At 37.7% G+C, this 13,862-nt stretch overlaps 1 protein-coding gene across 1 annotated transcript; it reads right to left on the bottom strand.

Annotated features, from left to right (window-relative positions):
• Nucleotides 1-9,035: 9,035 nt before the first annotated feature.
• LOC121427304 (uncharacterized protein K02A2.6-like) lies at nucleotides 9,036-13,049 on the bottom strand. The gene has a single exon (XM_041623641.1). The coding sequence runs from the start codon at nucleotides 13,047-13,049 to the stop codon at nucleotides 9,036-9,038; it is 4,014 nt and encodes a 1,337-aa protein (XP_041479575.1).
• Between the last annotated feature and the right edge of the window lie 813 nt (nucleotides 13,050-13,862).

Raw genomic sequence — 13,862 nt, 5'->3', positions numbered from 1 at the left:
ATTTAGAGCAAAAAGTATTTGTATGCATAATCAAAATAAAAAAAACAGCAACTTAATTTGAAATTAATAATGAATACTTAAAATATCTGAAGAATCAATTTTGTAGTGTACGTGCTTCTAAAGTTAATGTAAAATACCCCCACTTCCATGAATTTAAGAATTAGAGCAATGCAAGGTTGGGTTACAATAACCCTTTTTATCCCTTTAATGTGACCTATATACCTCATGTTCTGTAAATAGCCATGAATAGTAGTCCTTTATACCCTTTAGAGATACAACCTTCTTTACATTTTCATGCCTTCTGCCTGAATGTGTCAAATCCATTAGGTGTGACACTTCTTTGAAATCTGAACGCTTCTTAAGAATTTCCAGCGGAAACCACTCTTGTTTTTCAGAATAGAGTTATCGTCTTCTGAAGAAGGTCTTGTTGGTTAATTCCCTACAAGGGAGGGTAGCGTGGGGGTTGTTCTTTTCTTTAGCAAGTTTGCTCTTCGGGAATTCTTGAGTCTTTGAGCTAAATTCATCCAAGTCTTCTCGTGGCTGAATTCATATCTGTGCAAAATCTCGTAAATTGTGAGACTTTTTTCTCACAGAATTTGATCATTACCTCTTTGAGTAAAATGTATTATTCTTGTACCATGGGAAAGAGTAAACGTCACTCTTACGTATTGTTTATTTCGTTTGAATGAAATATTATGATAAGTGAATTTCAGGCCTAAAAAGATGCCTCAAACAGAGTTTTCTTCCTCTGTTTCTCTTGCAAATTGTGCAAAATTTGAGTAGTAGGCATAAACATTATTTATATCATCAGAAAGCTCGAAATCTTACAATGTGACTCTTGATATGTGACACCTTTCAGATGGGCCAGTAGCTTTCTCCATCAAGATGCAAGACGAGATTTCTGAAATTTCTGAGTAGCATAAAATCCAGAGTTCTGATTGGCTGAATAATATTTAAAAAAAACAGACGCGGTACTTTGAAGAGATTGCCACATGGTGAGTGTGACCTTGCTGAGGCCGGGGGGGGTGGGGGTATTTTAATTTGCGTGGATGTGTGGTCTCTATGACCAATCAGAGCGCAGTATTTTTTGTTTTTGAGCTGCTAAATGTACTTGGCCTATGCAGTGCTGGCTGCTGACTATCTCTTGTTATTGAAATTAGCTTTATCATAATCTAAAAATCATTTGGGCTCAAACAGAAATTAAGTGTAAAAACAACAACTTTTGTTGCATGAAAAATAATTATTATTTTGTTTCATGTTTTAGATCAAAAGTTTCACCTTAATTGCAACATATTTTTAAAAATCCAAACACATGGCCTGAAAGAGTGATTTTTGTGCTTTATATAGATACCAAAACCATGAAATATTTTGATCAGCAATGGCAGAATAAAAAGAAGTGTTTTGGTCCGCAGCAAGCTCATTAACATTGCAAAAACACCCTAATCATGAATAAACATAAGGATAACCAAGTATCATCGGGCATCCTGTGCAAGTTTGAGGTCACATGATCAAAGTCAAAGGTCATTTAGGGACAATGAACTGTGGCCAAATAAGGGATATTTGTTGAATTACCATCGTAACTTTGAAATTTTATTGGTCTAGTTCATTAAACCTGGACATAAGAGTAATCAAGTATCACTGAACATCCTGTGCGCCCTTTAGGTTACATGGCCAAGGTCAAAGGTTAATGAACTCTGGCCATAATGGGGGTATCTGTTGAATTACCATCATAACTTCGAAAGTTTATGGATCTGATTCATGAAACTTGAGTAATCAAATATCACTGAACATCCTGAGAGTTTCAGGTCACACACACACACACACACACACACACACACACACACACATATATACCCTCCACACCTGACCTCACTTCACACTTAACTTTACTGTCAACAATACGCTATACTTACGGACCTTACGGTAACTATATGTTATATACTTCGTTGCATAATGACTCACCATTTACCTTGTATGTATACTTGATTATTTTTATGGACTATAATTATTTATCTTCGTAATATATTACATTGCATATTATTTACCATTGTTATTAGTAGGCCTATATTTTGTATTTTATATATTGGTTTAGATCCTGATGAAGGGCATGTGCCCGAAAGCTTGATGAAGACGGGTATTGACCTTGCTACGGCCCTCTCCATACTACTGATCTCAAATATATATATATATATACATGTATATATATATATATATATATATATATATATACATTGTGACGGAATCAGCGATTTTCAAACTTTAGTCGCGGATCCGTTTGGCAGAGATACACTGCCGCAGTTCACACTTGCAAAAATCTCGATTATGCCAGTACCACCCAGTGTTGTAGTCAAGGCATATACCTCCAAGGCCAAGGCTTTAATATCCAAGGCCAAGGCCTCAATACCCAAGGCCAAGGCATGGAAATCCAAGGCCAAGGCCTAAAAACCTCAAGGCGAAGGCATTTTAAACTTTCGATAGTATGATAGGTGAGAGCGAGCAAAAATTTTGACCTTTAAACACGAAAAACAAAAATCATTTCATGGCAGATTTAGACATTATATTGAGATAATAATATAGTTACCTTTAATCATATAATTATTATTATTTTTATTATTAAATTATCATAATTTATTATTTTTTTTATGCAATTTACATCGCAATAATTATTATTACCACGGTCATCTGATCCTGGCATGCCCATTCTCAACGTATTTCTTTCTCCACTCCATAGGACAGGAATGGCAGAACGTATCATTATTATTATTTTCTTTATTTTATTATTTTTTTTTTGGGGGGGGGGTCAAAGCCAAAAAAGGGCGCTTACATGTCAAAATTGGCATTTGGTGCAAACAAATATTTTTCAAATGAGATTATCAACTACGTGAAGTAATTGTGTATTTTGTAGAAATTAAGTTGACTAAAGCTCCTTTTTTTTTTAGTAATTTCTCATTGATAAGATAGATATTTTGAGTTAGTGATTTTAAAAAATTCAATTCTGAAGTTGAAAGACTCGATGATTGGTCATTTACAGTGCTAATCACTATTAAAAGGGCATCCTTGTGAGATGTTGCCAGCGCGAATCATAAGCAAAAACTTTTTGAAATTGTGACATAAAATTTAAATATTCCGGGCTGTTTTTGTAATCGTAAAAAAGATGTGTATCTAACTAAAGAATTAAGCGCGAGCTGAAATTTTTAATATACTGACAGGTCTGCAAAGTAAGCTGATAAAGACTGCATTTAGCATGTTTAGTGACTCATAAATATGATACATAACTGACTAATCAAATAATGCAAGCACAGAGCGCGAGCTCAAAAATTTGTGATATTCCAACCTGAAAATTTGACATTCTACACATTTTTTTTTTGTAAACAGGAACAGATTAAGTACCTTACATGTATGTACCTAACAATAATTGATGCAAGTGCAGAACGCAAACCAAAAATTTGTGATATTCTAACGTAAAAATTCTAAACATTTTTGTAACCATGAACAGGATTAATATTGTACTAAACAATAAATGCAAGCGCGATCCAAAATTTGGCGATTTTCGAACCTAAAATGTATTATAATTTACTATAAAAAAAACGATATTTCATTTTGAAAGGGCATATTTCATTTGGAAAAAAGAGCACTTTCGATTTTAGAAAAGGGGCATTTTTTCGGGGGGAGGGCCACAGAGCACAAGTTGAAATTTTCAAATGCTGACCTGAAAATGAGTCCCTTTTAGGACTCATGTCTATTTTCATGTTTTTTTCCTGCTCACAACCCCCTTTAAATTTCAATTTTTATTTCTTGTACATGTATCTCCTACCCTTATTTTAGCTCAAAAACCGCAATAAAGAATACTAACAAAATAAAGTTATATTCCCACTTTCTCACCTCTTTACAAATATCAGAACCCCCTCCCCCCAGAAAAAAGAGAGATAACTTCCACCACCAAGAATAAACTTAGAACAGGAAAAAAGGAAAGGTAAAGGAGTGTGATATTATTTTCTTAACATATTGTCACAATCTATCACAAAATTAGCTTTTCTTATAGTAAGGGGGTGAAAAAACTTTGCTCACTCGCTCAATTCAATTGCTTTCAACTTTTTTGGCAGAAATTTTGCTCTATATATATGCCATGCTTGGCCCCTCAAAGCTTTTGGGTCATCATGCCATTGACATAGCCCATTTGAATATGACAAAATTGAGGATTGTGTTCAAGTTTACCCAATCTTTTCAGAATATCCTTAAGACTAAAATTAGCTGTCAGATCTTTCAGAATTATTCCTGTCATCAAATCACTCTAATCTTTATCACAATGATTATTACTATCATTATTATCATCATTAGTCATGATTACAACACGTTACCAATAATACTGTTTTCTTGGTCACATACATGAATATGATGATTACGATAATAAAAAATTATGGCCCTGCTTGTAAAACTTACTACTGCTGACTGCATTGGCGGCGGAAGCCAAAAATTTTAGGAGGGGACAACCAAAATTTTTTTGACAAGCAAAAAAAAAAAGGTTCTCAACCCAAAAATTTTAGGGGGGACGTAGGAAAATAAACAAATTTAGGGGGGGGACCGTCCCCCCCTCCTCAAATTTAGGGGGGGGGGGACACGACCCCCCCCCCGTCCCCCCCCGCTTCCGCCGCCTATGGCTGACTGCATGGAAGTGGTGCCATTGATACAGAACAATTACTAATAAAGTAGTAACATTTATAATTACTTTTATATAAAAATAAATGAAAGCACAAAAATGCCTGAAAAAAAGCCTTGAAAATGCCTTGAAAATGTCTTGAAACTTCAAGACTCAAAATCCTCAAGGCCAGGGCTTAAATGTTCAAGGCCAATGCTTTGAAAAAGTAGGCCTTAAGGCGCCTTAAGGCCAAGGCCGAGCATCAAGGCACTACAACACTGGTACCACGACGAGGCAACCTCCAGACGGTTACACTCTTTATTGTCAGCTTCAACAGCTCACCCGACCATATATACGTTTTCTCGACCATGTGCATCTGATTCCTGTAGTTTAAAGCGATGGTTCGGGCTGAAAATATTGATACATAGAGTAGAATTCACTGAGCAAAATGCCGAAAATTTCATCAAAATCGCACAATAAATTGTACAGTTTTTGAATTTTAAAGTTTAGCAATATTTTTTTGAAAACAGCCGTCTTTGATATTCTAGGTGGGCTGATGATGTCACATCTCCACTCTCCGTTTTCTTATGTTATTACATAAAATCATCATTTTTTCATTATTTCATACTTGTGTGAATAATATATCTCCAATAAAATGAAATAAGTAGGAGCAATAAGTATCTAATGCACTAAATCAATTGTCAACCCAATTTTTCTAGTTCTTGGAGGTAAAAATTTGAATAAACTTAATTTCATATAATAAAATGCAAAAGAAGAAGTGGGGATGTGACATCATCAGCCCACCTAATGATTGATGACGAATGTTTTGCACGTAATATTGCTAAACTTTAAAATTCAATAACTTTGTTATCCGATTTTGATAAAATTTTCGGCATTTTGCTCAGTGAACTCTACTCTATTTATTAAGCTTTAAATACTTTCAGCTCAGACCATCCCTTTAAGATCTCTCGACCATAGGTATGGGTATCTCTGTAGTCAAGCTCCCAAGACCATACCCATGAACTCTGCTGTACATGTATCTTCCTCCGTCGCGTCGTCTCCTCCAGACTTTCCTCTGTATGCTTCCGACCAGTAACCACGTCAGTTCAGTACGTCTGCTCCGTACTGCAACCACGTCTGTTACAGTACTGCAACTACTGACATCTGTTCAGTACAGGAAACTACGTCTGGTTCTTCGACCACATGTATGGGTCCTTCTGCAGTTAGACTCTACTTGTAGTTTCCACCGTTGTCTGCTTCAGATCGACCTCTGACCGTCTGCTTCAGACCAGCAACCATCCGCTTCAGACCAACCCGTCTGTTCCGGACAACCAGCCGTCTGCTCCAGACTCCGAACTGTCCGCTTCTAGACCAACAAGATTTACGTACAAGGTACCCCGTGGTCGCTGTTTTTCAACGGATTCAATCGGCACGGCCTCAAGATTTTCCTATCTATCTTTATACTTGTGCACTAATTATCCAGTATTTGTTAATTATACAGTATTTGTTACAGTAAACCTCTGGTATAATATTAGATCAGCTATAACTTTGCTCTCCGAAATCGGATTTGCATAAATGACATCTAAAATTAAAGTATTTATTTAGATTCAACTAGTGAAAAACATATTAATGAGCGAAACATCTCCTGGAAATAATTTTTCTACAAAAGCCTAACAAAACATGCAAAACTTTCATGTTATTATCTTCCTCATTATTAGTGTCAAGGGCGCCGGAAGCGGGGGGGGGGTATATATATTTATATATATATATATTTTTTTTTTTTTTTGGGGGGGGTAGGCAAAATTAGATTTTGCCCCCGAGCTGTGCCCCCCTAAAAGTAGAAAAAATGATGATTTATTTAAGGACAAAAGTAAACGATGAAGGCACTTTTCTCCCTAAAAATTGTCATTTCCATTGTCAAAAATGAAAAAAAATCGCCCCTGACATATTACATATCATAGTAAGCCTCGCGTCTTTTGACGAACATATCCCTCGATCTGTGAAACTTACCTTTGATAAGCCCCCTTTCCATCTTATTACATTGTAATAACGTTTAACCTTTTAATGAATGCATTTCAAACTAAAACCGAATGGCAAATTGAAAGTGGTTCACCAATGCATGCTTGCTGTGTCGGCAGAAACGCGGTCGCCCAGAAACGCTCAGACCGGACCCGATATCACTATCGCGCGTAAACGTAGTTACTCGAGCAACATATGGAATATGAAAATAACTGAAAAACAGAAAAGGTCCAAGTTAAAGAAGCTTTAGTAGTTGGAATTTGGGATAAACGAGAAGATGCTAGCTTGAGTCGGCAAATGGAGTGCAGAGCAGGAGTGCTCATCTATACTACTCAAGCCTCTTCAACCTTTTCTAGTTTACTGTCTTTTTCAGGACTACGCTCATTTATACAAAACATTACCCGACTATCAACTGTCCACTTCCTCCCCTATCAATAGACACTTCTTTCTCTTATTCGAAAACTCCACATGGTGTACCGTCAACCACATCCGATATTGTAATTTTTTTCTTTTAAATAATGTTACATAATGTACATTATGAACTGCGGTAGTTTGTTAATAAGTTCAGGATTATTTACAAATGAATACATGTATTTTCTGGAATTTGATATTCATCTAGATATGGTCACATTTTCCCCAGAAAATATGTAAAGAAAAAGATTTTGAAGGGGTCATTCAAAAGTGCTTCCCAGTCATACAAAACATACAAAGGAAACACATAAATCGAGTAATGTTATAAACTTTAATGATTTTTAGAAAAGTTCTAAATATTACAATTAAGCTTGTCAAATTTCTTTTTCCTCCAGTTACAGGGACTATCTCGAATGCTGATGTCATAAATGATTTGCATAAAATGGGGATTTAAGTGCTTATCGATGTCTGCAACGTTAGAACAGTATGACATTTTGAATATGAAAAGACATTCGTTAGAATTTATTTTGTTTCTGTTGTAACGCTTCTTCTGCTTAATACACTCCGTGTTCTGACAGGAATTACTTGAAACTTATGCAGTGATTGTACTCTCTCTCGTCGTCTGTGTATGTAAATGTACATAAATAAATAATTCTGAAAGGATATTGCATGAAAAATGTAATTTCTGGTATAAGCGTAATACGTAATTTAATTGATCAGACACGAAAACCACATTCCGAAGCGATCGTTTTGCGCGTAGATTTCATAGATTCTCATAAATTATGAGTGTATTTTTTCGTAGTGAATTCTATGTTTAATTCTCAAGAAATTAAATATGCTCTTTTTATCCTCAATTTTTACAGTCCTTACCGTGGGGGGTCCCCACACCCTCTCCCGCTCTATCGCTTAGGTATCTCACGCTGTCAAAAATATTATGCCCCCTTCGGTATTTTGCCCCACTCCCCCCCCCAAAAAAAATGGAAGTGTTCCTGATTAGTGTAGAAACAGGCATGAAATATCACCAGTTACGATAGAAACATTATAAGTCAACCAAAAATAATTTACTACACACGAAATAAAACCCATTCCGTGACAATATCAACAAAAATTGAGAAAGCAAGAATTGATAACAGATTAGCTATGTTGTAGCGGATACATAGTAAACCCAACATTTAAAGCTCTAAGTTCGCATTATTTGGAGGGGCCTTATGAGTGGATCTTGGCTGGGCCAATAGTGTTTCTACTTTCAGAGGGGGGGGGGGGGGTGATGCTTCTCTAGAGATCGGGATGATGTCATGAAGTTCAAGAAAGGGCGGAATAACCAACTGTTGTATCGTGGGTTCTTGAACTAATATATGTACAGTAACTGAAAGTAAAGGCAGAGAAACTAAATAGGTCCAGTTGCAGAGAAGTTTAATGGCAGACTCTCAGAATATCTGGATATCAAAATCAAGCAGGCACAGCCTAGGATTGGAATCTCTACATTCAGAACTGATCAGGCTAGGCATGTGCACAAACACAATAGAGGTGGTGAAGAATGCATTACAGAAAGATAGCTAATGAATTACCATTAATGGTTGCCATGAAATGTCTGAATACAACATTCTCCTCCTTGTTGAAATTTTGAAACTACTACTACATGTAGGTCATTACACTTTGGTTTGTTTACAAACATTGATCAAAGTAAAAACAAATGAGTTTCAATCAATTATTGGCTTAGTGAAGAGATCATTGTCAAAGGAAAAGTTTAAATGTGAATTTGTGACATACATGTACATCTTGACATTCATTTTTACTATAAATTGAGCATAACATTATCAAATCTTTCGACAATAAACTTCACTTTTGTTTTTATAGAGTTTTACTTTGATTCGCAAAAAATTGTAAAACTTATTCAAGATTTGATTTCTCACATCAACTTAAGCAATATACCAAAAAGATGGTATCAAATCTTTCCAAGATTTATTATTTAATACCTCACATAATCCTGAAGGTATTTTGGTTCCTTCCTTACTCTACTACTTCTCCTTCTCTCTTCTAGACCCCTTTCCTTAATCTGTCTATCTTCAGGGTCTCCTTCTGTGACCTGACTCTCTTCTCTTTCAGCAACAGAAGTGTGATTTTCTGTTGTACATGGGGACAAATGAAAAGCGTTCCAAATTGTATGATCATCCAATTCAAATGTTGCTTTTCCTTTCTGTTTTATGATTTTTCTCTTCTCCCCAAACTTTGGAGTACCTTTCTTTACATGCCTTTGCTTCCTAACTCTAACAAAACTTCCTACTTGGAATTCTGACACTCTAGCTTTTCTTTTAGCATCTGTGTACTCTTCAGACTTTCTTTGTTTTTGTTTTACCCTTTGTTTGACTTCATTCTTCTTTCTTTCAGTCTTAACTGGCATTCTGCCCTTTACATCTAACTTGGTTCTCATCTTCCTACCATGTAATAACTCTGATGGAGACAGACCTGTTACTTGATGAGGTGTAGATCTATATGCCAACAAAAGATCTAACGTAGTCTCTTTGAAAGACCTTTTTCCTTCGATCATAGCATTTTGAATGCTAGACTTCAAAACCCTATTGAACCGTTCTACCTCGCCGTTTGCACGAGGGTAGTACAACGATGATCTTACATGAGTGATACCATATTCTTCTAAGAACTCTTCAAACTCATGTGACACAAACTGCGGTCCATTGTCTGATACTAAATGGGTTGGAATTCCCTCTCTAGTGAACAATGTTTTGAGAACCTGTATTACAGATCTGCTTGTTACATTGCTACAAAACGCTACTTCAGGCCACTTGCTATGGTAGTCAACTACTACAATTGCATATCTTTGGTCATGAGGTGCATTCTCAAAAGGACCAGTAATGTCAATTGAAATCTTTTCCCATGGTGAATTAGGAAATTCTACCGATTGCATTGGTGCACTGTGTGTGCGATGTGATTTGTCATTTTCTTGACAAGTGACACATCTTTTGATTGTTTCTTCCACGATTTTGTCAATATGTGGGAACCAGTATGTTTCTCTCAACCTTTGTTTGGTTCTCACAATGCCCTGATGTGCTGAATGAGCAAAATCTACAAACTTGGCCTGAAGTGACGTTGGAATTACAATTCTATTCCCTCTCATCACAATGTCATCTACTATAGACAATTCATCTCTCAAGATGAGATATGGTTTGATCTCAGGAGGAAAGGATTTATGGTTACCAGACCATCCTTCCTCAATATACTTTATGACCTGTACCAAAACTTCATCATTATTTGTTGCATCTTGTAACTCTTTGACAGTGACAGGTGAATCTACTCTTACTTGATTTAGAACATACTCTTCTTCATCTACTACATCTGACCATTCTTCATCACCTAACGGTAAGCGTGACAAAGCGTCTGCAACATAGTTTTCTCGACCTGCTTTGTACTCTACAGTGTAATCAAATTGTAACAACTGAGCAGACCAGCGTGCTATACGCATGGTTTGTCTACCTGTACCTCTAGTACTCAACATGGTAACCAGTGCTTTCTGATCTGTTCTAAGTACAAAGTGTCTACCCCAAAGGTAAGTATACCATTTGTTACAAGCCCAAACACCAGCTAACGCTTCTTTTTCACCTATTGAGTATTTCCTCTCAGCGGGTGACAAGGACCTGGAAGCGAATGCTATCGGAATCTCGTGTCCCTCTTTGACTTGGGAAAGTACAGCCCCTAATCCACAATCGGATGCATCAGTGGTAACTACAGTATGTAAATTCGGATTGAATAACCCAAGAACAATTCTCTTTGCAATTGTACTTTTGACTTTGTCATAGGCCTCTTGTTGCTCGGCCCCCCACTCAAAAGGTACATCTTTACACAAAAGACGTCTCATTGGTTCTACAACAGTGGCATAGTTTGGTACAAACTTAGTGTAGTAGTTTGTCATTCCTAACACTGACCTAAGCTTACTAACATCCGTAGGCGCTGGTGCCTCTAGAATAGCTTTGACATGACTATCATCAGGTGCTAGACCCTTACTACTCACACAATGCCCTAAGTAACTGAGTTCTGACAAGTAAAACTGACATTTACTAGGGTTCAAACGCAATCCTGCGTCTTGCAACTTCTTCAGTACATTGTTCAAGTGTTTGTCATGTTCTGATCTGTCCTTACCATACACGATGATGTCATCTAGGTAGCATTGAACTCCTGGTAGTCCTGCGAGGATACTACTCATGAGCTTCTGAAATGTGGATGGCGCTGACGCTAATCCGAAACAAACTCTCTTGAAGCGATATAATCCATCATGTCTGATGAACGCAGTAAGATCGCGACTTTCCTCATCCAATTCGAGTTGATGATACGCTGACGCTAGATCCATCTTGGAAAACACTGTAGATCCTTCCAGCTCAGAAAATAGCTCACCGATATCAGGTAACGGATAACTATCAATAACAATGGCTTTATTTACTTCACGTAAATCAACACAAAGCCTGATGCTTCCTGACTTTTTAGCGGCAACTACAATGGGAGAGATCCATTCACTTGAATCTATTTTCTCTATCACGCCTTCCTTCTCCAACCGCTTCAATTCTTGTGAAACCTGATCCTTCACAGATAAAGGTAACCTGCGTAACCTCTGTTGAACGGGCGGATGATTAGCTTTGACTTTGACGCGATGTTTGAAGTTGCGTGCACATCCCAGACCTGGTGCAAACAAAGTAGGGAACCCCGGTGGAATGTCGCTTGATGTAGACGATGTGGACTCTGACGTTGATGTCGGAGAATCACTTCTGACCGTCTCGACGCAGAGCTTGCTGCCTTCAATCTTAAGCTTCAACTCGTCGAAGATGTCCAAGCCCAGTAATGCTGAACCTCTGTGTACGACGAAAATCTTGGCGATCATTGACTTGGCTCCAACCTTTACCTGTGTCTCAAATATTCCAACTACTGGAATGTTTCCTTCAGAGTAGTCTGAAATGTTGACGTATGGTGGCTTGAGAGCATCGATTAGAAAGTGTTTCTTGTAGATGCTGAGCGGAATTATTGACACACTAGAGCCTGTATCAATAGTCATGTGAACCTTGGCTTTGCCAGCGAGCTCAACTTCACACCTTATTGGCTTTGTAGGGTGTGTGTTCACGGTTAATACCTTGGGCGTTTCAAGTTCATCAGCTCCACTTTGCACTTTGCGGACTTTTCTGCTTTTCCGGCAAACCTTAGCCCAATGTCCAGTCTTTCCGCAGCTGTAGCATTTGCTCTCTCTTGCCTTACATCTCTCGTCGAATGCTGCATGAGATGGACTTCCACAATTTCTGCAACTGTTTTTCTGTGTTTTCTGCTCTGTTTTCTTCCTTTCTCTTCCCTTCACTCTACCTTCCTTCATTTTCTTTCTGTGTAGTTCATACACCTTCTCACTGTCACTTTCATGTCCCTTGGCAATTGCTTTGGAGTCTCGCTGTGCATCTTCGATGCATCTACTGAAATCAAGAACTTTCTGAAGGTTCAAGTCCGATTCTAATAGTAACCTCTCACGAATACGGGGATTGTGACAGCCTTCTACTACCTGGTCTCGCAGCATCTCGTCCTTCAAGTTTGCAAAAGCACAATGTTTTACAAGTTCTTGCAAGGCTGCTACATATTCAGCAACTGTCTCATCTGGCCTCTGTTTACGTCGTCTGAATCTATATCTCTCAGCGACTACATTGATTCGCGGAACAAAGTACGCTTCTATGGCTGCCAATGCCTCCTGGTATACATTGGTAACTTGAGCCCCATGAGCTGGGCGTGGCTCTGATGGTGAGGAGATGTCCAGTGAGTAAAAGATTCGCTGTCCTTCAGCTCCCAGACAGTGTAACAGAAGCGCTTTCTTCCTATCCGGCAGAAATTCGCTGCCTCCTGAGGCTAGGAGATAATTCTCGAATTGCTGGAACCATAAATTCCATGGAGTCGTCGGTTTTCCAGGGTTTTGCAGAAAAAATGAAGGTGGAGGTATTGAAGTCATATTAATGAGTAAAATCAGGAACAATATCAGAAACTATAGAGTCATTTGAAATTAATGAAAAGACATCCTCGTCGCCAGAATTGATGTTGTATCGTGGGTTCTTGAACTAATATATGTACAGTAACTGAAAGTAAAGGCAGAGAAACTAAATAGGTCCAGTTGCAGAGAAGTTTAATGGCAGACTCTCAGAATATCTGGATATCAAAATCAAGCAGGCACAGCCTAGGATTGGAATCTCTACATTCAGAACTGATCAGGCTAGGCATGTGCACAAACACAATAGAGGTGGTGAAGAATGCATTACAGAAAGATAGCTAATGAATTACCATTAATGGTTGCCATGAAATGTCTGAATACAACACCAACAATTCTTTGGAAAAACACAATCACTGCTTTATGCTTGTATGATATAAACAAAATAATATCCTTCTTTTGTGTCACGATAATAAAACATAAAATGTAATATTCTTTTCGAAGTAGAAAAATTAAGACAAGGATAACAATGATAAAGTCAAGAAGAATATAGACGACCAAAAAGAAAGATAAAACTGACAAGAATAAAAGAAGACTCCTCACAGTGAATTGGAATGATGTTTTGGGAATGGTAGGCCCCTATAGTCATATTCGTTTGATTTGCTCTCTGTTCCACTTGGCAGGCCACGGGGGGGGGGGGGGGCACGTGCCCCGCCTGAGATTTGGTGTACCTCCTCCACCAGGTGCCCCCCCCCCAGAAAAAAAGTTGGCAGAGCAAAAAAAATGGGAGAAAGAAGAAAGAAAAAAAAGGAAAAGAAGAAGAAAGACAGAAGAAAAAAA

Source organism: Lytechinus variegatus, chromosome 14 (genome assembly GCF_018143015.1).
Source record: "Lytechinus variegatus isolate NC3 chromosome 14, Lvar_3.0, whole genome shotgun sequence".
In the NCBI taxonomy this organism is placed as follows: domain Eukaryota; kingdom Metazoa; phylum Echinodermata; class Echinoidea; order Temnopleuroida; family Toxopneustidae; genus Lytechinus; species Lytechinus variegatus.
The sequence above is the reverse complement of the archived record's forward strand: the minus strand, read 5'-3'. Positions and strand labels throughout refer to the sequence as shown.